The sequence below is a fragment of the Onychomys torridus genome, chromosome 10 (genome assembly GCF_903995425.1).
Source record: "Onychomys torridus chromosome 10, mOncTor1.1, whole genome shotgun sequence".
NCBI classification, from domain to species: domain Eukaryota; kingdom Metazoa; phylum Chordata; class Mammalia; order Rodentia; family Cricetidae; genus Onychomys; species Onychomys torridus.
In genome coordinates, this window is record NC_050452.1 from 82,449,558 (window position 1) to 82,474,278 (window position 24,721).

A 24,721-nucleotide genomic window follows, 5' to 3' on the forward strand; every position below is an offset into this window, starting at 1 on the left:
TGACCATACATACCCAGAAAACCTGAGTCACAGGGGAAGATGGTTGCTAGAGAACATCTAACAAGAGCAGTCCACAGCACAGACTTTCACTGTGGGCCACATGTGGACTCTGGGTGTAGAAATGTACATATGTCTATATATAGTTAAATGTGGTCATAGTCTGTCTTCGCTTCTCATGTATCTTCAGTAAGTGACTTCTATCACTCAGGATACTAAGCCTCTCCATTTCTTTCTTCCATTTGTCTTCCTGCCCGCCTTTCAGTCCTCACCCACCAACATATTATTTACAAGTGATTCCTTAAGCACGTATACTCACTCCTTCATTAGAGTGAAATAACTAGAAATACTCTAACAGCAGGGCATGGAACCTTGTGTGGGAGACAGGAAGAACAACATGCTTCACAATGGCACTCTGTAAGAAGTTTGAGAAGGGAGTGTCAGGAAGAGAGAACGGAGGTCTTGGGAAGATTTTCCAAAGAAAACATCATTTCATCTTTTGAGTAATAAAAAAACTTTTCTAAGAAGAAAAGTGAGGCAACAGATTCTACACAGAGGGCTAGCTTATTAAGCAAAGGCAAAGATGGAGACAACATGCTGTGCATGGAACAACATGCCCAAATGCTGGGTACCAGTAGAACTTAGGCAGCTGAAAAAGTGGGATCAAAGATGACAGCATCTTAAGGAAGACTAGGAATAGCAACAGCAGCTGTGCTGAAGTCTCGATCTAACTTCCAGATCCGGAGAAGGAAACAGGAATGTTTAGGAAAGACAATGGGATGAGCCCAATAATGAGACGACCAGCCTGCGTTAGAAAGATGGAGGAGATGGACAAGAAACCGCAGTGGCTAACACTGGATGAAGGTGGAATCGCAGAAAATACCTCACACATGCAAAGGCTTGGGGCAAAGAAGGTGGAGGCCTGCAAGAGAGTGACTGCAGGGGAAGGAAGAGTCAAAGTCCATGAAAGTGCAGGGTCAACAGGCCTCAGGACTGATGGGAAGTGAGGCAGCGAGAGCGAGGAGTATCCTGACGGAAGCAAGCTCAGCAGCCCAGGGAAGGCAGCTGATGTACTTATTGAAGCCAAGGCCATTACAAAGCACTGCCAGCCGATTCACAGGGTGTGCACCCTCTTCCTAAGCCTCCCAACAGACATCTTCCCAAGAATAAGATGAGTGAGGCTGCCTGTGTTCTGTTCTCAGTTTGGTTTTGTACTTCGCAAACTGTGGGGCTCAGTATTTTTAAGTTGGGCATTTTGGAAGGGATGTCTTTTGAAATTACTGTTCCTTTCAAATATGCCACTAAACAACAGAGCAAACACCCTCTCAGGAGGGGATTTTTCAGAAGGGGAGGTGTGATTGTTCTGCAGTTACTTGACACTTGTATAGCTTATACCCAGAAGGCAGCCAAGGCTATTTCCACCACACCCACACCCCCAAAATGGAGTCAAATGGTGTCTAAGAGAACAGGGACAGGGTCCTTCCTACTTTGGTTGATGTTCTGTGGCAAAATTCCAGAGAACTTTCCCCTTTAAAAATGGTTATAACACATTATGTACAGAATCATGAAAAGCACACCTAAAACATTGCATATAATGTGTCCAAACTCTGAAAGCAAAGGTTCTCACTGCAACAGCTTTAGATATCATGATACACTTGGGCCTGGGGTTTCAAACTGCTAGGTGTCTTTCTAATAGAAGCAGCTTAGTCAACTTCGACTTTGGCTGTAGAGATAATTAGGCACCAATGACCACATTATTGGACTAATCAGGCAGTGCAGCTTTCATATTCCAAGGCACACATTCCCTGGGCAGCTCTATGCTGTGTCTCAATCTCCATCACCCTTTGTCATTGCCATTCTCTGTGGCTCCTGGGAAGATGGTAACCATTTAGGGGACAGTGCAGCTTACAAGTCAATGTTCGGAACAGTGTGCTCTTCAAGTAGCACCTGGGAAACTATTAGGACGTAAAGTAAAAACAAAACAAAACTCAGGTCCCTGTAGTGGATAGCCATCCCAGCATTGGCCTGGAAGTTCCAACCCCCATTGAGGCTTCAGTAATGATCACGCCCACAAGGCGGGGCAGAAGAGGGAGCGGAAGACCGAGGATCAAGAGGAGGTCGCTCTCTTGTTCACCAATGTCTGGCATCCAACGTGGGGCATGAACCCACGACCCTGAGATTAAGAGTCTCATGCTCTACCAACTGAGCTAGCCAGGCTGGTATTGGTGAAATTATTAAGGCCACTCCACATAGTTAAAAGGGAGGTTTATTTTGTGGGGTAACTTACAAATGAAGGGGTCTGGGCAAAGGTATAGCGCAGTCCGGCGGTGTTCTCTCGAGAACTCTGCTCGGTCTACCTCCAGCGTCCAGCGTCCCAGAACCAAGAGAGCGACCTCCTCTTGATCCTCGGTCTTCCGCTCCCTCCTCTGCCCCGCCTTGTGGGCATGAACATTACTGAAGCCTCAATGGGGGTTGGAACTTCCAGGCCAATGCTGGGATGGCTATCCACTACAGGTCCCTCACTTGATCTGCTGAATAAGACTGAATATTCACTTTTTAAATGGCCTAGAAGACATGTAGGCATGCCAATTCATGAGGAGTACAGCCCAGGATAGATAGCAATGTTCTGGATGTTTCTTCTAAAACTATAATGCCTCCATTTTTAATTATTCTTTTCAGCAGTTAAGAAGAAAGGAACAATTACTAGGAATAAGACATATAATTTTTGACACCACAAGATTGCAGAATAGAAGGTTCTAGTCTTTACGCTCCTACAGAAACTCTAATTTTAACAACTACCCACAAAAGACAGTACTTTCACAGGAATCCTGGATTCTAACCAAGAGGTTCCAGCACCTTGATAGAGAGAGAAAACAAACAAAAAAACAAACAACAAAAACAAAAACAAAAACAGAAACAAAAGTTCCAAGAATAGATGAACTGAAGAAAAGAAGGAAAGACTCATTTTCCCCCTTATCATCTTCCTTCAGGATGATACAGCTTAGCGCCTGGAGAGAGACGTTCTAACTTCTCCCACAGGGGAAACATGAGAATCCTGTGTCTCATGAGACAGCATCTAAGGGCCAAATCCTGAGCTGGCTAAATATTCTGGGACGTCTAGAGGCAGGAAAGGAAGTAGGATTTTCAGTAACAACCTCTGAGGCTCAACAAGCACTGGGAAGCCACAGTAACCAACTCATAAACCTCACCAAGGTTCCTGTCCACGGACCCTGTGAGGTATTCTAACTGCAGCTTCCCTGTTCAAGTGGTAATGGCCCCCAGCTGGCGGAACTGTTTGGGAAGGATTAGAAGGTATGGCCTTGTTGGAGAAGGTCTGTGACAGGCGGCAGGATTTGGGGTTTCAAAAGCCCATGCTATTCTCAAGAAGCTCTCTCTGCCTTGTGTTTGGAGACAAGGAGGTAAGCTCTTGGCTACTGCTCCAGGGCTGTGTCTGCCTGCCTCCTGCCATGCTCCCCACCTTGATGGCTGTCTTCGTCACTGTTATTGCTGTGAAGAGACACCATGACCAGGGTTACACTTAGAAAAGAAGGCATGCGTGGGTGCTTGCTTATAGTTTCAGAGATTTACTCCATTATCATCATGGCAGGAGCAGGCATGGTGTTGGAGAAGTGCATTGGATGGACACCCATATCCTGATTCATTGGTTGGGGTGGGTGGGGGTCTGAACCTGGCGTGGGCTTTTGAAATCTCAAAGTCCACCCCTTAGTGACACACTTGCTTCAGGAAGACCAGACCTCCTAATCCTTTTAATCCTTTCAAATAGTGTCACTCCCTGATGACTAAGCATTCAAATATATTAAGGGGACCATTATGATTCCAATTACCACAATGGTATGGACTTACCCTCTTTCCTCTATAAGTTGCCCTGGTCATGGTGTCTCATCACAGCAACAGAGAAGTAACTAAGACACACCCCCAACTAGCCAAGAAGCACTGGCAGCACTCCACACAGCCCCCTTCACAGCCAAAGCTCTATGTCCCCTAGACAGAGCACATGAGAATCCACAGACAGTACACAGTCAACAGGTAGCCTTGAACACTCCAGGGCACTGTCACAGGGAGAATGGAGGCTTCTGGCACAAAGCTTGGCGCTGCAGTTTTGAGAAAGGCCTAAAATCCTCAAACTTCCCCAGAAGAGAGATCCAAAGGGATAGAACGGGTATGTGCAGAGGCTGCATTTTGAAAGAGCTTTAAAATCTTTAGCTGGAACAGAGTGCCAAAAGCCGTTCTCTTAGGAAGCTAAAGAGTACAACCTAGTGACGGTGACTGCTTCTTCAAACACAATCGGCAGTGCACAATTTCAAGGAACACAGGGAAGGGAACCAAAGGAACACAATACCACTGAAAGGAGAAATTCAAGCTACAGGGCCTGGCTCTAAAGAAATGGAGGTCTACGAACTACACAACAAAATGCAAAACTGCTCTCAAAGAACCACAAGGAACGGGCTGACACAGACAGCAAACTAAACCCAAATCAGCAGAGTAACACACAGTGGAAGTCCACCACAGCCAGTCCACCAAAGCCAACAACCATTAAAAAGCAAAAACAAAAATCCTAACAGAAATCTGGAGCTAAAAATACAATGTATGAAATTGACAACTCAAGAGAGCATCAACAGAAAACCCCACTGAAAGAGAAAAAAGAATCAGTGAGCCGCAAACAGATCATTTGAAACCATCCAGTCTGAGGAAAATAAATAAATAAAGAGCAGACGTATAAAGAACAAGCCCTCATTCATGTACATACATAATGACAGAAAATGTTCCGATCTGAGGTGGGAAATGCTCACCCTAATCACCACTGACATTCAGAGAACTCAAAGCAAATTGAGCCTGAAAAAAGTATTCACATGATGGTCAAGTTTTCAAAAGTTAACAAAAAGAGAATTCTGCAGGAAGCCCACACGACGACTGCTAGGTTTCATAGCGCAGATATGGTATGCCTGGAGAGTGGACTTTCATATCTAAAGCTATGAAAGATGAAACTGAAATCCAAGACTGATTCACTGACAATGCTGTCATCCAGAAATGAAAGAGAGCCCTTCTGAATAAACCAAAGCAAGTATTGTTGACCACAACTTGGATGACCAAAAACGCTGGAGTTCTTCAAGTTGAAATGAAAGGATGTTAATTAGCGATGTAAAAACTCACCTACAGAGCACAGTACAGTTGACTGTTCCTACAAGTTCTAAATCCATGAACTCCACCAACAGCAGGTTGGAAACATTCAGGAAAAACTGTTGTCTCTTCTAAACAGGTATAGCCTGTATTTTCTATGCCATTATTCCCTACAGAATACTTTGTACACACACACACACACACACACACACACACACACACACACACACACACACACCAGTTTCATTGCTCAGAATGACTGAAATAAGATTTTAAAAGGCAAAAGTATTAAAGACAATTATAACTATGGAAATTTATTAGTAGAACTGATAATATACAAAGCCATAATTCTGACACTAACAGCAAAGTATCAGGAGTCAAGGACACATATGAGTGGAGAGCAATATGTGATCGAAAACAATGTATCAGCTTAAAATTGCAACTTCAGAACTTTATGTAAGCTTCATTTTAAATCTGCAGTAGATATAGAAAAGTCAAGGAAATAAGAATCAAGGCACCCAGGTCCCCTAATCATCAAATCACAAAGAAAAACAGTCATTATAAAAATTCAGTCATTATAAAAAGGACAGAATCCTGCAATTATGAAAATGTGGAGAAATTAAGAGGACATTCAGCTAAAAAAAAATAAGCTGGACACAGGAAGAAGACAAAAGCTGTGTGTTCTCACATGTGGAATTGAAAACAGATTCACAAAGAAAGCAGAATGGGACTAGACAGGGGACAGGAAACAGAGAAAATGGAGGTGAATGGTCACATGGTGTGAAGCTTCAGTTCCACAAAGCAAGTCAGTTCTGAAAAGGTATACAGTACAGACGAAGGTTACTGATGCTGTGTGGACTGCTGAGTGTTGCTAAGAGGGCAGATCTGATGATAAATCCTTACAAGAAAGATAAGCTGTAAAGGTAAAGAGACTCACAGGAGACTTTGGGAAGTGATGGTGTCCATGCATGACTCTGAAGTGGTGATGGTTTCCCTGCTCATAGCTCCAAATTCATCATGTTATAAATATGAAACATGTAGGGCTTTTAATTTTTACTTATTGTTTGGAAAAAGAAATACGAATCATCCCATTCATCTTGATCATGGTTGTTTTTACTGTTTTCTCTTAGGAAGAGAAAAGATGGATGGAAGACTACATAAAATCTTTTCTATGGCTGATGTTTACAAAAGCCGACTCTTACTGTAATTTACCCCATTGTTGACATTTTGGAATTTACTTTTCTCCTATGGCTTCTCTCCATTACATATCCCCATCAGCTCAATAAACTAGTTATTTTACTAGTTGAACAATCCTGCCCTCTGATGTTTTATGTATCCCTCAGAGTACATTAGCAGGCAATGGAATCCCAATGAGTAAAATTGAGGACATGGTTAAAACAGTGATTTAAATTTAAATAGTTCTTCTAATTCATTTCATAGAACAATAGGCATAAAAAATGCGGGTAATAAAACTTAGCCATTACATATTGCAATACTAGTAAAAACACTAATGTTGTGAACCACAGTAAAAGCAGAAGCCTCCATCCTTCAAAACAAAATGCCATCCCCTCCCCAAATGAAACTTGAGTCATAAAGGACAGACCTTCAGCCCAAATGACACCATAGCCCAGTTCTGGGCCCAATATTCCAGATCAAAGTTTCCAAAAACTCTGCTACTTAGCAAATGGTTAATTGGATAGTATTTTTTCCCCCTCACTTATTCTGTAAAAACATACCTTCATTTTCAGGAGCTCATTTATACCATAGATTTAACGTTTTAATGGTGCTGGACATTATCGACTTAAGGGAAGAAATAGGTGGCGTAGAAGAGTCGAGGTGAGGTAAATGAGCAAGGGGAGAAAAGGGAATTTAACTAGCCTGGCTTTGTGCTTGTCAGCAAGAGCTCAGAGGCTTGCCATCGCAAGTCGGGAGCGTACAGTCTTTGCTCAGTGCAGAATCCAATATTAAGTCAGTCAAACTTTTCTCAGCCTGTATCTTATGAGACAATGGGTTGAACACACTAAATCGCTCCCCGCACAAAAAGGAAAACTGATATTCCGAAGGGATTTGGTCACGCTCACTCATATATCAAACGCTTTTACACCAATGACATTTGGAATTCACACAAATAATCATGTCTAACTGTGTCCCCGTAAAAGCACTAGTGGGAAGCATGAGTGAAGTTGAAGGGAACACAATAGGGCATTTTCAGCTAGGTACTGGCAATGCCATAGCAGAGCATGCTCAGAGACAGGTTTCCAGTCAGCTCTAACAATGGCACTCGAGGGATTGTTAACACTAAAGTCTTAGCTAGCTGCCCCAAAGAGCTGCTCCAACAATAAAGGAGGTCAGTCAGGTTGTCAAGTTGGTTGCCACAGGAGAAAGAAAGCACAGGTTCCTGAGGCACCTTAGTTAATGGGAAAGCAGGTCATTCCTTGGAAACCAGCAGAAGGGCCATCGACCACAGAGCAAAGTCCCCATGCCCACACTGTAGCCCTTACAAGATGAGGAACTTCCACAGAAGCATATATCTCTAGCAGGCTTGGGTTTGGAGAGCTACCTAATTAACCCAATTAATGAAAACCTGTTCAACAGAACATTCTTTATTACTTTTACATCTTTTTTTCCCTTCTGCCTCCTGTCCCAGTTAAACATGTTTCAACATCATTCCTGATTCGATTTTCACCACGGTAGCTCAGCACCCTCCCGGAAGCGACAGTAGAATTTATTCACCGCCAGGCCAAGTTTGGGTGAAATAGTACACAACACGAAAAACAGGCCCGAACTCACAGTTCCTTTGCTTAGCCCCGAAGAGCCACAGCAGCAGCAGCAGAGGGGCCTAGGCATTCTGTACCAGGCACAAGCCATCTAGGAGACAGAGACATCACCCGGCGTCTTCCTCAAGTCATTACATCATTACAGCCACCCATCCAAAAAAACTTAACAAGTACTTTGCTCAAAGAGTACAACAAATCAACACTACCTCTCACAAAGCTTCCTTCTACTCCTTCCTCAGAGGAGGACTAGAAAATCAGGCTAACTTTTCCACTCAACAAGATAGGGAGTCACTTGGGTATCTATTCATAAGGATTTACAACATCCTTGTCCATTCCATTAACACCACCAACTAGATACCAGCCAGGAACTGGCTCTTCTCCAGAATGAACACACAGGCAGCCTCAGGGAAAGAGTTCTCAGACCCATCTTCAGAAATGGCTCTTAGAACGAAAGCAACCACATCCAACTACATATCCACCAGACACTGGAACACACAAGTTTTATTTCCTGGGCCCAGCAGACCTGTGATTATAAATAGCCTTTCTAGCACTAAGGTGTGGTGAATGCTGAGGGAAGATTCCAGAGGTATGGGGCCCTTGCTTGGATAGGACACCGAGAGGAATAGATTTTTATCTTTATTTAATTCATCAAGGGAATGAGACTCAATATGCCTAAAATATTGAAAACCGAAGGCCAGTGTGAAGAGTGTCCTGGATGAGTGTGGAAAGCTGGCACACTTGACATGATATCTTAATTCCAGAGCTGAAAACTGTTGTGAAAATGAATATTTCTAAATCTCTTTTTTTAGTTTTCTCTTTTGGTAAATTAGAGATAATTGTACAAACACCACTGAATGAATGGGAAGATTCAAAGGACTAATTCACATCAAGTTTTAGTGTCCAGTAAATGTTAAAAAACAAACAAAAAGCCTTTCTACTCATACTATAATTTCCTTTAGAAGCAATGAGGCTATACAATCAGTACTCCAACCTTCCACCAAGGCAGGAGAAAAAGACCCAGAGAAAAGGTATACAGAAATGTTTTAATTCCTAAGAGGAAATGTAGTAGATATTTGCATACTACAGTCATGGATATGGCCAATTGGTTATTAGCACACTCTGACAATGCTGAGGCTCAGGGCACCAGGGTCACAGTTCTGATGCCTGGTCAAGCATCACTGGCTGGCTAGGGACCACAGTGCTGTACGAGATGGAGGGATGGGAAGGTGCAGGGAGAAAGGGCATCACCTCACCTCACTTGTCAGGAGTCAGCAACAGACCCGGTACTGCCCTATGGGACTCACGAAGTGTAAGGCCTGCAAGGAATTAAAAATCTGTGCCTTGTGCCTCCCCCTCCCCTGCCCTTATGAATTAAATCCTTTGTTTGTTTGTTTGTTTGTTTGTTTGTTTGTTTTGTATTGGTAGTCAAAGCAGGGAAAATCCTAGAAATGCCCTTTCATCCTATGCCATCTCCTTCAAAATTGCACAATACTCGGAGCCCAGCTCCATACACAGATTGAAACCATGATATGAGAGTTGCTGGTACGGGTTGCACTGAAACCCACCACAGGCTTTGGAAGGAAACCAAGGAGGGAGAAAAGAAAACATTCAGTGCCTGTCTATACTCTATTTCACTAGAACTGAACCTCATTTCTACAGACGGCCATGAGAGGATGACAATTAAGATTAGCTACAAGGTGGCACCTGCCAGCTCTGCTGCAAATCAGCCTCCCAAACTTCATCTCTCCCATGCCTCCATCTCTCCTCTCCCATGCCTCCATCTCTCCTCTCCCATGCCTCCATCTCTCCTCTCTCTCATGCCTCCATCTCCTCTCTCATGTCTCCATCTCTCCTCTCTCTCATGCCTCCATCTCCTCTCTCATGTCTCCATCTCTCCTCTCATGCCTCCATCTCTCCTCCCCCATGCCTCCATCTCTCCTCTCCCATGGCTCCATCCTTTCCTCTCTCATATCTCCATTCCCTCTCTCCCATGCCTCCATCTCTCCTCTCCCATGCCTCCATCTCTTCTCTCCCATGCCTCCATCTCTCCTCTCCCATGCCTCCATCTCTTCTCTCCTATGCCTCCATCTCTCCTCTCCCATGCTTCCATCTCTCCTCTCTCATGTCTCCATCTCCTCTCTCATGCCTCCATCTCTCCTCTCTCATGTCTCCATCTCTCCTCTCTCATGCCTCCATCTCTCCTCTCTAATGTCTCCATCTCTCCTCTCTCATGCCCTCATCACTGTTTTCAACAAGAACAAGTTAGCACATGTGTGAGAATCAGATGTTGCCCTTCTCAGGGCAGCATCATCTGCTTTGAGTGATCATTGGTAAGAAACTTGAAAGCAATTTAAAACTGTCCTCAGAAGGTATTTCTTTAGCTATCATTAATACTAACTCTGTGGGTGGTGATATTTAGAATGAAAAGCTAAAAATACTTTAAGTTTCTAAATGTGCTGCCATGGGAAAGAGCCGATTGTGGTGTGACCATGGAAAGGGCCTGCATGAGGAACAGCAAACTTTGAGGAATGCAGGGAAGAGGGTTTGCTCCTGAAGAGGTTAGCTCAGCATCTCCCAAGATGTGACAAACATCTCATCTGCACTGTGAAACAACATCCTATGTAGGTCATGAGCAAAACTATATAGAATGGCCATGCATTTCTTTAAACATTTCAGTGAGGATGTAATTCCACATGAAGCCCATGGTTTTACCAGTATTATTGTTAGGATGAGACCATCATAAAAGAAGCAAGGTGACTAAATGAAAAACATTAATAAATGTTAAGCAACTAATGCCACAGGTGCTCACGGACATGGCGAAAACATACAAAGGTGGCATGTCAGGGACTCAGGATCAGAAGCATGCCCCTGTCGCTCAAGACAACTCCTGTGGTTACCGACAGTCTCTTAGCGTTCTTTCATCTTATTTCAGCTTGGCTAATAGAATGTTTGAACTTACTCCTTTTCATTAACTCCGATAGCTAGACAGTGAGTTTCTCATTCAATGAGCTGTGGAAGGCCACACATAAGCAGAGATGCCTTGATACCCGTGATTATGGTCAGGCAGGAGATGGGGGAAGAGTGATAACACAGTTTTATGGTTGCAGGCCATTGGAGAATCCTTTCAGATCAACAGTGGACCTATTAAAGCACTCTGACTTTATATATGAGATACTTAATAAGCACCTATACAATAGACTGCTGGAACAAAGAAATGAGTATTCCATCATAGCCTGACTTTATGAGCATTACCCAAATAGTCCCAAGAATAAACCTTCACAGGCAGACACAAGGAAACCGTAGCCCCAGGGATGACACCTACCTTGGGCACATTCTTCACATGAAACAGTATATTTTGGAAGGAGTGTCCATCATTGACCTGCAAGACTACAACATCAGATGTGCTGTCTGAGCCATCGTGAGCATAGAGGAGGAGGCCCCTGGAGAGTTCATCCAGATGGAACTCATAGACAGGAGCTGCAGGGGCTGCAGGGGCTGGAAGTGTTTGGAGCAATTGGCCATGACGTGGAGGATCAAGGACATTCATGACCACATCCTGTGGGTTGTCATCATCCCGGATGTCAAGCAGCTGGGTAGTGATGGCTGCCTGTTCTCCTTTGCTGATGTGGAGAACCTCATTTCTCAGCACATATGGGGCCTGTGGAGTGGAAGGAAAGTGGGAAGAAGAGCCATTTAATAGTTGATGCAGGACCAGACAGCAGTGTATCTCACCTGATTAAACTCCTTTAAGAACATCATGGAAGTGCCAACCTATTCCATGAAAAAAATTACTTGTCAGGAGTGTGGTGGCCACAGTGACAGGAGTTACTTTGTGTCTCTGGATTTTAGAGGTTTCTCAAGCTACTTAAAAACCAGAGTTTTGATAGAATGCCATCTGCAAGTGCAACTTGCTTCTGGGTTTCTAAATGTCTCAGCCATCTTGTGACTTGCAGGAGAACACAGCTCAGATGTTAGGAAACACAATCACATGTCTGAATCCAGGAGATAAGTAATTCAGAACTTTGGGAGGCAAACACTTCACTCTAGGCCATCCTGAAATATGCTGACACAGTGTCATAAGTCCATTCTCTGAATCCATGATATTACCAGTCCCTCTTGGTAACATTATTCCACTTCAATCCATATCTTGGCAGAGCCCCACCCCATTTCAGCTTATAAAGCCATACAAGATCCAAGACCTTGGCCTGGTAAGACAACCACCTAATTCATGTCACGCCGCTAACACAGCAAAGTTAATATGTCTTCCTAAGAATTGTCAGGTTGTTCCTGTTACCTTAGGAAGCAGATAAATATTTCTCTTCAGAGATAAAAGTTAATGAACCATCGTAGAGCACACAGAGAGACACACGCACATACTCATGCACACATCGGGAGGGAAGGAGGGAGGGAGGGAGAGAGGGAGGGAGGGAGGGAGGGAGGGAGGGAAGGAGGGAGGGCCAGGGGAAGAGGAAGGTAGGGAGGAAGGTAGTGGGGAGAGAGAGATGGAAGGAGGGAGAGGGAGAGTAAGAGAGCAAGAAAGAGAGAGAAAGAGAGAGAGAGAGGGAGAGCGCAGAAGTCAAGGAAAATGCTGTCTTAGCTTTTATGTTTGAAGTTGAACTGTCTGGGATTTTCCTCAACATACTATGTTCTGCAACCCCAATGACTTTTAAAACTACACAAGCACCCCATTCCCAGCCTCCTGGAAGTCACAATCATCCATCATCATAATATGTAACTAATCTATCACTATAATAATCACACTACTGTGCAGCTACTCAAGATTCCCAGGTGAGAACTCTCACACTGGGTGTGAGCCCATGCAGAGAAATGAATAGATCCTCACAGTCTGAAAAAGGAAAGGTCAAGGATGATGTATACATACACATAAAAAATCTACAAACAGAACATACCAAACCAACTTACAAGAGAAAATCTCAGGGTCAAGATGACAACTAATATTACACACACTTAAAATAACTAAAAGAAGTTAAACTTCCTTCTAAAATTCCATATTCAAAAAGTTAAATTGATAAGAGTGCATCATATAATAAATAAAAGTGAAACATGCCATTGTTGTTTGTTCACTTGACTGTGGAGAAAGAGACAAAACCCAGGAAACTGTGGGAAAACACCATCTCATAGTAGAAGGCTGTCAGTCAATATCTACCACAGATATTTCATTGGCCAAACTGTATTGTGCCCAGACACAAAAAGCAAAACCAAGACATCTGACTTTAGGAACTAAAGAATGTCTATGCCACTGAGTCTCAAGACTGGCCCATGTTTCCAGAGTTATACTGTTAGCTTTAATTAAAGCAGGATTTATACACTCATTAGGGCCAGTTTCTAATCTCTCCTCAGTGATGTCACCTCTAATGTGACAGTGTCATTAAGAAGAGCTGAGGCAGGTCTCACTGTCACATGGCAGTTTCTTCTGCCTTAGGCTTATGCTATTACTCGTGGTCTATGGCTTTACTTTGGGACTGAAGACATGAGGTCCTGGTATTTGGTATCCTGTTTCTGAAGATGATATCTCACCCTCTTGCTGTTCAGTGCACAGAGATAAATATGCAAAACTAGTGTATCCTCAGACTAATCACAGTGTCCCAAGTGAGCATTCTATAGCATTGAGTGTGTGTGAGTGTGAGTGTGTGTGTGTGTGTGTGTGTGTATTCTTTTTGCACATTTCACCTGTTCATTCCCTCTAGTCTAGTGCTCAGAGCTCTGTATGGATTATGACCTGGGAGTACATCTTCTTGGGGTAGCAAGGAGACATGAATGTCAAGGGCCATGTCATTGAATTTCCTTGCCTCTTTAGTGATTTCCTCAGGTCTATGTTTGGCTCTTGACCACAATGACACTTCATTGAAGCAGATTCCTCATAGGATGCTCTAAGTACTGTAACTATAATAGCCCTTGGAGGGTCTATGGAGAGAAAATTGACTGCCTAAGAACAAGGGAAACACGACTGGAGCCGTTTTCAGTAACTCTGCAGGGCTAGCCTCGAGTTCAGTTCATCAAGGGGCCAATCTCGAACAGTCTAGAACCCAGACTGTGACACCAGCTCTCCAGGCACAAACCTTGGCTTTTATCAGCTAGATCATTCCAGAAGAATGAGCTAATCTCCAATCCCTTAGTTTTCTCCTCTGTAAACAGGGGACACTACTTCACAGGATTGGCATGCAATTCAACTCAGCATCATGTGAAATACACACAGGGCAGAGGCACAAGAAGAAATTATTATTATTATCCAAAGAACTAAAAAATGAATCAAATGGCACTTTGTGGGAAAACCAGGAGAACATCAACTCAGCTCAATCATTTGTGTCCAGTTTCAGGAACTCTGGCATTGTCCTCGAGGACCAGTGGGGATGTCAACTTACGCATTGTTGGGCACTTTTATTACCTGAGTTGAAAATGCTTCTATGCTGATCAGCTGTGGCTCAGAGAAGAATTGCTGGTCGCTAATTTTCAAGGAAAAGTAGCCTTTCCTAAGGAAGTCCCCAAGGAAGAAATGAGAGAACATGATTATTCCATTAGTTTTTAGAAAGAAAAAGGATTAAAATATTTTCAAGCTGTATTCACACAACAATTTAGATCAAATCATCACAGTCACACAATATCTGCATTGCAAACAGAAAGTACCAAAGATGAAACCAGTTAAAAACACCCCTTATGGGGCTGGCTGGGTGGCTCAGTGGGTAAAAGTATTTGCTGTGCAAGTCGGATGACCTCAGTTCCTCGAATGGTGTGGCAGAAGGAGGGATTTGACCTTGAAAGTCATCCTGTGACCTCCACATGTGTGCTGTGACACGCAAGTCCCTGAAATCATTCATACTCAGCCCTCACATACACACACTCACATAGAAATAACACACTTTTGAAAATACTTTGTGCTCTAAGGTCTCATAGTAACATAAAAATGATACAACTGAGCTAGGAATGGGGATGAATGCCTTTAATCCCACCAATATTAGTAAGACAGAGCCAGATGGATAGTTTCAGAACACTCAGGGCCACAGAGAAATCCTGTCTCAAAACAAAACAAAACAGAACAGCACAACTGCTTTGTTTCATATTTTTTAAAGATGAACACAGGCACACACACACACACACACACACACACACACACACACGAAAAATTATTTGTTGGGCTAGATTGGTTCAATAGTGGTTAAACAGGTTAGAGAATGGTTAAACTGAAGAGTGGAAAGGAATCCTGTAGTTCCACCAGCTTTCAATGACACCCTTAGTCCAGCAATCCCTCCTCACACTTCTTCCAAATTCTTGGGGGTGGGCCCCAACAATGTTTGAAGTACTGGGCTACATGATGCCATTTCTAGCCCCCTACCCTCTCCTTACACCCATTTACTGTGGATACTCCTAAGAAGAGATGGCTGGGTCATCTCTAAAAAATTGGGAGTGGTCTGTTAGCTAAGAAGCAGTCTGACCATTTGACTGGCTAATCATCACCTTGTATGTTGATGAGAATGTGGAACAAGCCCATCTGTAGGAATGGGGTGAATGACATCTATGAGCAGACACGGAATAAGAACTGAATCCATTTCTCAGTTCTAGCTCCTGAACTTACCTTGGAGCAATTGCTCTTGAGGTATGAGCTCACCTCTGCAATGTTAAGAAGTCTTATTATTTATTTTGCTTAGTCAAAATTGATTCTAGTACTTGTAACCAAAAAGACCCAGTGAAGGCTTAGTCTGTTGTGGGTTGACTTCCTACCCTAGACATCTAATAACTTTAGACCCTGTTAGAAGGGAAGGCAGAGTTGTCTCCACCAACAAGGGAAGCACAGCTCACTGCTGACTGGTGAAATGTGTGAAAGGTACTCTTGGAACTATATGTAGGTAGGTCCAGAAAGCAACTGCAGAAACCAAACATTACATGTTGTGTTTCTAGTAACATGACATTTGAGAAAGGGTAAAAGTATAGAGGAAAACAAAACAAAACAAAAGAAAACCAACCGACCAAACAAACAAACAAAACCAGGTCACAGTCCCAGAGACTAGGATGAAGGGAATAACTATTTTTTTTTTTAAGGAGACCAGAGTAGGGTTGGAACTGTTTTCTATCTCAACGATGATTGCAGTAACAACATTGTATACATCTGTTTATGCTCGTGGAACAGAACACTTTAAAACAGAATTTCATTGACTGGGAATTCTAGCTCTGTGTACCAAGCATTAGAGACCTTCCTGCTCCTTCTCCCAGTTCTTCCCCCCTTTCATTTTCTGTCCCATTTCAACTCTGCCCCTCCCCAGTCCCCCTTCTAAGCATCCAGAGAATATGACCACCAAAAGCAGGAGGAAAATGAATTTGGGTGTCACTGAAGTCCCACTGAGAGCCTCCACATCCCAGTTCACCACAGTTGCTCTGGCTACAATTGCCTATTGGCTCTTACTACACAAGAGTAGTCTAAGCCCAAAGAAACTCAATTCTCAAGAATTCTTATGTTAATCATGGCCATAGCTTTTATGAAAACAGAAAGAAACACACGTGTCTGTCAGATTGGCTCTCTGTTTCATTGAGAGTCAACAATTGCATGTTTTACGCATCTCTCCCAATCTTCTTCTACTATTTCTGTCAATTCATATTTTTTTGGGTTTTTTTGATAAAGAAAATAAAATATTAAAAAGGATGTTCATCCCAAGAAAGAGTACTGCAAGAATTCCTAAATTGCTGAGCTTTATCCCATTTAAGAGTGCAAAGCTAATTCTGTAAGAAATTGGGTGATGTGTGGAAAAAGTTAAGTAGACAAGATGGTTAGCTTTGGTTGTCTATGGAACTTTACATTTTTCCGCAAATGACTTCAAGGCAAATGGCTCCAGATTCAGAGCTTGTGAGACTCTGTGAGTGTGGTACCTTGTGTGCACATACTTGTGTGTGTGTGTGTGTGTGTGTGTGTGTGTGTGCACATACTTGTGTGTGTGCACATACTTGTGTGTGTGTGTGTGTGTGAGAGGGGGGGGGGGGGGGGGGAGGGGGAGAGAGACAGACAGACAGACAGACAGACAGACAGACAGACAGACAGGGTATGGGGGGCAAGATGCAGGTATGTAAGAACTATACTCATACTTTGAACCCAAATAAGCGCAGGTGGTGGAGAAGGATTTGGGGGAGTACCTGGATGGCAGGAAACACTCCAGAGCAGTGTGTGCTTGTTGTACAGTAGTCCCCATCCCTGGAGGATGGGAGCATGTTTGTTACTACTAGAATACCAGGGAGGCAGAATCATCACAGTTAAAGGCGTGGTCTGGGGAGTCTGAGAGTGTTGCTTGGAGGACCAGCTCTGTACTTACACTCACCTTCTCCAGGCTGTAGAGTGGGAACACAGTTTACCCATGGAGTGCTTAACGAAATTCCTGGCTTAACATGAGCACCCAATAAATGCTGGTTGTTCTTGCGCCTATGATAAGATTTGTGCAGACTGCTGAAATCATCAGCCCTGAGCGATGATCGGAAAACCGCTGTCTTTTTCCTTCCTACATATCTTTTAGCCTAAATCTCAACCAATCAATCAATAAAAGCAGTAAGAGAAACCCCCATGCTTAGAGATGGAAGTAGGAAATATTCAGATGTGTCCTTATCCCTGTTCATGGGCTTCAGTCCCCTGTTCGCACACAGTCTGTGGGAGTTATCTGGGCAAACCAAGCAGAGCAGGGTGACAGAGCGCACAGGCTAATCTTCAGCGGTGGTTTCTGTTGAGTAGATTTACGCTGCTAATTATAACGCTATATTTGCCTGGGTTCTTGTTAATGTTCAATTGCATTCCGGAAGCATATGTCAGCTGGGGTAGGGAAGACAGCCAGAAATGTGAGTCGCACCAGGGGGAAACTGGATCACGCTTAGAAATTAGACACAATTAATCTCATAAAGTGGATAACAAAAAGTTAAGTATGACTCTAAGTTTTCTTCCCAAATTCTAGGGGCCCAAGAACACCCTGACACGTCAGTCTTCCATCCCTGACCTGCCCTTGGCTCCCTAACCTCGCCCTCACGTGGGGGAAGCAACTCCAGCATCTGGCTATGGAACACGTTTTGTTTCTGTGGGGCCAAAAACCTGAGTAATTATACTCAGAATTTTCCTGTCACATCAGAGAATTACCCATAATTATGTGATAAAATGAAAATGCCTCAAACAGAAGCGTGCACTCGGAGCAATTACAGGGGAGGATGACAGGCAGCTGGAAGCATTTGTGGAGTATCGATCTCTCCCGATGGGAAGGGATGTTATTAAGAAAGAGGCTGGGGGTGGACGGGCTGAGAGAGAGCATGGAAGGAGGTAACAGGCGAAGAGCAGTTAGCTCACCTGAGCTTCTCTCTGCTGTGGGCAAAGCGCACTTTCCTGTCATTCACATCTGTCCAGCTAAAATGGCCAGCCTTTTCCAGCTGGACCTCTTTGCCATTCCTTGAGAGCAGCAGCTGACCATTGGTGGGTGTGCTCACAACGTGGAACAGAAGGTCTTCCACTCTGCCATCCTGGTGTTGGATGTTCAGGAGAGAAAAGTCCAGTGGCTTCATTGAACCGATTCCAAGGGTCAAGGAGCCATTCACGTGCAGACTTGGTGTGTACATTTTGTCTGGAAAATATATGAACCTAAAGGTCAGACTTGTCATAGTCACTAATTGGATTCCAGGTATTTATTTTAAAGAAACAGGCCTTTAATGCTAATTTGGAGGTATACAGAGCAGATCTAGGCTATTCTACAATGTCAGCGTCCTTCTACCCCATCTGGATACACATGAGGATAACTAGAGCTTAGATGGAAGAGTTAGATTATATACTTGTTGGAAGATAATATAGAAACAAATTAAAAAAATAAGCTAGCAATTATTACTTGGGTACAACAAAAATAGTATAAGATACAAAAGAAAAATAAACACATTAATTGGCAAATAAATACATTAATTGGCACTGTTAAAATTAAAAACATTTGTACTTCAAAACACCAACATAAAAAGACAACCTCCAGAATGGGAGAAAATGCAAATTTTTAATCTGGGGGGGCGGGGGAAAGGACTTATATCCAGAACACATTACAGGTTTTTATATCTCAACAATGTAGGACAAACTAAAAATGCATAAGAAATTGAATAAGCTTTTCTCTGAAGATCTACACACAAAAGGGCAATAATCACACAAACAGGAACCCAACATTAGTCGTCAGAATGGAATTCAAAGGAGCAACTATATGGCACTTCACCTCTCTTAGGACAGTCAATAATAATTGTTGGCAAGATGTGAATTAGAATCCTCACCCCTTTCTGATAAGTATGTAAAATAGTGCAATAAATTGGGAATATAGTCATTTCCTCAAATAAAATTTGTTATCATGTGCCCCAACAACACTACTGGTAGATGTCATGGAGAAATATAAGAATATGCCCACACAAAGATTTGCCTGTGGATGTTCATAACAACACCACTTAAATAGTCAAACTGAAGAAACCATTGGTGAAAAGATTTTTTAAAAAAAGGCTGTGTGTGTGGTTCAGTGGCAGTGCCTGCCTACCATGTATGGGTTCACTATTCAGTACTAAACCAAACAAAAACACAGGCGAAGAAATAAATAGATCAGAAGAATGTGGTGTATCCATAAATGTAGTTATAGTAGCCATAAAACTAGACAGGAATGCCACACTGATGCAGGTTATAACATGGAGACACTTTGACATGAGGCCGGACGTGGAAGCCAGACATGAAAGGCCATGTACTGTGTGAGTCTATTGATGTGAGATGTCTAGAGTAGCAAATCTACAAAGACAGGAAGTAAATTAGCAATTGCCAGAGGCTGGAGTGAAGGGAAACGGGCTGAGACTGCTAAAGGTTATAAAGTTCCCTTTTAGGCTGAGGAAAATGTTCTGGAATTAGATATTAAGGCCTGCCACACAACTTTGTGACTATACTAAAGAAAATCACTAGGTAATATAATTTAAAGGCTAGATGTTTTTTGTATATGTTATGCCTTAATAACTCAAATAAAGATTCATATAGGGATATTTTATAATAATAGAGACACACTTGGGCTGAACTGCTGAAGATTCTGAATTAGATGTTCTGAGATGGATCTCATTAATTTTATAGACTCTCCAGGCAATGCTAATGAACTGGCAGGTTTGAAGACCACAGTCTTGCCCTGACACACTTGTCACATCAGATCCGTCGAGAGTAAGCAGAGACAGGTGTCTGACATCATGCCTAGAAGAGTCCCAGTTAATCCAGAGAGGAAAGGTTCAGAGTCAGAATTCCCGGAAGTGCATACACAGTGTCATAAAATTTTGATTGTCTCTGTCCACATGAAACATCTGATGGATGAGGGTCTTCAACAACAATGTAGAACTGATCTTTTCTACTGCAAAGTATTTTGGGAAGGTCTTTATCTGGCAGTGTTAGCTCCCTTCTACAACTAGGTCACAGAGGGACAACTTGGGAAAGCCAAGTTTCATGGGGGTGACTTCTACATGAAGTTATTCTAATGAAAGTGAAATCCACTTTCACAAGTTGACATGTGTGGTATCCCAAGAGTCTTTAGTCGACTCACAAGCACTTGAAGGTCCCAGGAAAATTCCCATAAAGGAGACCAGAGATATTAATTTTCTTTTTAAAAACTCTAATATCTTTGGAGAGCAAAACTATGGAGACAGATATGTGTTTGGCTGTTAGTATTAAAAAAACATCCCGTGTCAATGCTGGGGTTGTGGCTCAAGGGTTGAACTAGCCTCGCATGCATAAAGCCCTAGATTCAATCCTCATTATTGTCAAAAAAACCAAAAACCCTTCATGTTATTCATTAACAAAATGCAGAGAACTCTAGGCCATGTACAACCCTCAAGCTTTATATGCCTAAAAATCTTACAGGGTTCAAAACTGGTCTGAATTTAAATTCATTCCTCTTTGCTTTTTAAAGTGAGATGTCTGTTCTGTGTTGGGACAGACTGTTCCTAATAGAGCACCTTCCAATCGATTGACTTCAAACACCTGCAGTTAATGGAGCAGTCTCCTCACACTATGCATTTAGAACTTCTCTCCACTGTGTGCATAAAAGATGCACTGCTGTACCTTGGCAGAATTAGCTAAACAAGTTCCCATGAACACAAGCAATGCATTAGACATGTAATATATACATGATTTCCCAAAGCATGGCCGCAATTCAAGAACACATCTAAGCTTACACCACATTTCTTCTCTGATAGTTAGGACTTTTAAGGTGCAGATCACTTCTTTTATCCCAAGATCAAGGAAATTAGGAGTTAGGTTTTCCTTATTACCTATGTGTTACAAACAGCGCCTTAGGTAGCACCAGGGGTTTCCACCCCCCAGGAATGCTGAGTTGTCCAGAACAGGTGTCATCCATATCTGGAGACCATCATCGGCACAGAGAAATGACTGCTAACATCACTGGATAACCAGCAGAGACGAACTTACCAGCACAGCTTTCGTTAGATGAGTGGGCAGAGAAACCGGGGACACAGGTGGGCATGCAAACACCGCTCTTCAGAAAAAAGCCATGGCCACAGAAGTGACACCGATCTCTGTGGCTGCATTGCAAGCATCCCCGAGGACAGACTGCCAAGGAGAAAACACATGTAAGGCACGGCTGAGGCACACCCCCTGGTAGGACCACACAGGGACAGAAAGGGACAGCAACCAGAAGAGCTAAAGCACCAGCAACAAATAAATGCCCCCCTCCTTGCAACAAAAGGGAATGCGGTTTCCCTGCTGATATTTGTAGGGAGCCAATCTCCCATCAGGAGGAAATGGAATTGCGAGGTCCACCGCTCAATTTATACAACATCATCTAAAGAACACCGCATATGGCCCGGTGTTCTAAAAGGCTTACTGGCTTGTAAGAGGCGGTGTTTAGAGAGACTGAGAGCATGGGCTCCTCTGGTGTATCATTCCTTCTCCACCTCTTACCAGTGTGACCCTGGACAAGTGTCTCTTATGGTCTGGGCTGCAATGTTCTTGTCCTGACCACGAGAGTAGAAATAGAACCTGATACAGACAGCAGTTGGGGATTACAGGCTCTGAAATCTGAAGTGCCGGGAACCCTGGAAGGGCTCAACTGTTCTGCTCCAGCACTCCTCAGCACTCCTCACCCTTCCTGTGATCATTACTATAACAGCTCTGTCGCTGCAGCGTGAGGACCGTGACAGGAGTATTAACTGCATCCAGAGAGCCAGCTATTGCAAGAACCATAGGGCTTCTTCTCTGGATCAAGGTAACAACCTTTGAGAAGACAGAGTGCTTCGTGCCTAATTGTCCTGCTTCCTTAGTTGGGATTTATTATGGTGAAGCTATACAGGACAACATAAAGGGCCCTGGACTGGAAGCAAAAATCTAGGGTTTAACACTTCAAAGTCTCTTTTGTTTTCATGCTTGTAAAACAGGATTCTTACTGTCTATCATATTTCTCCAAGTCATTGTGCATATTAAATGAGATATTAAAGAGGAAGAACATGCAGAGAAATGTAAAACTCAATGAGTTCTTCCCAAAGCACTCAGCAAAGACTCAGGTTACCTGTGCTTCTTAATGGCATTAGTATGAAATACCAAGCATTCTTTCTAGTGGGTGCACTGGGCAACAGGTTTCAATAGAAATGAGAGCAAATGGGAATTGTTCTTGGATGACCCCATATGACAAGGAGGTTAAGACTTTGGGTTTAACTTCAGTTTAATAATAAAAGCTCCAGTATTTCTCACTAAATTACTGCCTAAATCCTATTCTTCAAAGCTATAATATCAATATTGGGGTCATGAACGATTTAGTCTACATGCTGAAAATTCTATGCCCATATCAATATGGCTGATCCACTCTTAATGGGTGCTTCACAGCCATTCAATATAAGTTTTGCATTCCATAAAATGTTGGCCTCATTCCCACAAAGACCTTTAGGGACAATATTGATTCCTGTGAGAGAATTATTGGGCTGTATTCCTGTATCCTGTTTAACCAGCACTTGGCAGACACACATGGGAAGCTATCAATTATTTAGACCAGGCTCCCTGACCTTTATCCTGAGTCTATGTTAGATGCTCATGGTTACCTGAGAATCAGTGCATGTGACTTACTGGCTCCCCGAGTTTTTCCCAAAGCACTCAGCAAAGACTCAAGTTACCTATGCATTGGTGTCTTGCATGATCTGCAAAGTATCCTCTCCCACATTCTTGGACACACTGGGCTTGGAAGAGAAGAAATGGCTCTTCACAGCGTGTGCACTCATGGGGACCTTGGCACTCGAGACAGTGGCTCTTGCAGCCTGAAAGATAGAAAGTTAAGTCAACAGGAATCCATGTAACTTTCCAAGTAGGCTCTGGGCACTTACGGCAAGGGTCAGGTAGCAATAAGACCCTTACACTAGGCAAAGCGCTCCAGGAGGAGTGAGCGACCCTGGCTCCTGGTTGTGACTGCTACAACTATCGGTGGAGGACCTGGGACGAGGCACTCTACCTCTACAAACCTCATGTTCTTCCTACGTAACAGAAGTGAAAACACTGTCCCAAACTCCTCCAAGGGAGTTGTGGATCACCTAATGGAAAACGCTAGATAAGAACTAAAGTGATTGGCCAATATTTATTTCTATTATAATTATTTATCAGTCTTTCCATTGGTTCAGATTCCTAGGTATACACAGTTTTCTATCTAGAGAACAGGGTTGTTAAGTGTTAAAGGAAACTGAAATTAAGAGCTGAATAAATATGTTTGTGTGGGCATATAACTCCATGGTTGTCATACTGACATCAGATTTGAGCATATGTCTACAAGGGTGCAGGTGAAGGAAAAGGGACTTGTCACTGATAACAAAGATAGCCCTGAGGAAGGAAGCCAGGACCAGCAGAAAGGCCAAAAGAAAATTAGCCCTGGGCTCTGTAGAAACCATAGATAGACACTTACGCTTACAGAAGCCCGAGTCTCGGTAGTACTCTGGTGAGCACTGCTCCATGCACACACCGTCTTGGAGAACATAGCCATCCATGCATTGCAGGCAGTCTGTTCGAAGAGGCCCACTACAGGCATTGCAACTCCAATCACACTCTAGAAGAAAGTCTACGTTAGATCGGTTTCCTTTCCATCCTTCGTTAGTTGCAGCAACGCACTTAGGAGGAGGCCACGGTCTGTGGCCATGAGGTAATATGAGGACAGCACAAGGTGGCAGATAAGCAGATAAGCGAGCTATAACAGAGCCCTGACTTGTAGGTGTCTAAATGCTTCTCTGAGGTTTAGCGTTTCCTAATTATGTCAGACGCGGGCATGTACAAGGAGCAGCCCAAGCCTGTGCAGAGCCTACTTGTCAACATGGTTGCTGCTGAAGAGTCAGAGCAACTTGGCTTTATTCCAGGGGCACACATCAGCCTGACGCTACCCCAGCTCTTCATGCCAAACCTACCCTAGGGAGCAAGGTAGCCCCACAGACCGAATCCTGACCTCCTCCAAACACTCAGGGCTCACGAGGTACAGAGATGTCACAGACGTAACTAACAATGCTGCTGCCACCTCTGACACCAGACTCCTGCCTCTTCCTGTTTAAAACCTGATGCAGGCCGCACAAGAGAAAGAACAAACGAGGTGTAAAGGAACTCTCCAAAGAGAAGGGGATGTTGGACAGTTGAAGACCTGATTTAGGGCAGAACCAAGTTGTTTGAATGCCCTTTGTTCAACAAGCACCTATAGGGACAGTTCACTGCCTCTGGAGAACATAAAAGTGAGCCATGCAGACTCTGGCATCAAAGAGCGTGTGCTGCAGGAAGGCCAGCCTTGGATGTGAACCTCAACAGTCCAGGGAGATAGTTA

The 24,721-nt window shown here is 43.3% G+C and overlaps 1 protein-coding gene across 1 annotated transcript in view; it reads right to left on the reverse strand.

Annotated features, from left to right (window-relative positions):
* Fras1 (Fraser extracellular matrix complex subunit 1) overlaps positions 1-24,721 on the reverse strand; it is a 417,436-nt gene that overhangs the window by 122,005 nt on the left and 270,710 nt on the right. Inside the window, exons 24-29 of the mRNA XM_036200993.1 lie at positions 23,825-23,965; positions 23,049-23,189; positions 21,355-21,495; positions 18,238-18,508; positions 14,320-14,404; positions 11,236-11,571 (exon numbers count right to left, since the gene is read on the reverse strand). Of these exons, the coding sequence (XP_036056886.1) occupies positions 11,236-11,571; positions 14,320-14,404; positions 18,238-18,508; positions 21,355-21,495; positions 23,049-23,189; positions 23,825-23,965 (1,115 nt within the window). The remainder of the gene's footprint in view (positions 1-11,235; positions 11,572-14,319; positions 14,405-18,237; positions 18,509-21,354; positions 21,496-23,048; positions 23,190-23,824; positions 23,966-24,721) is intronic.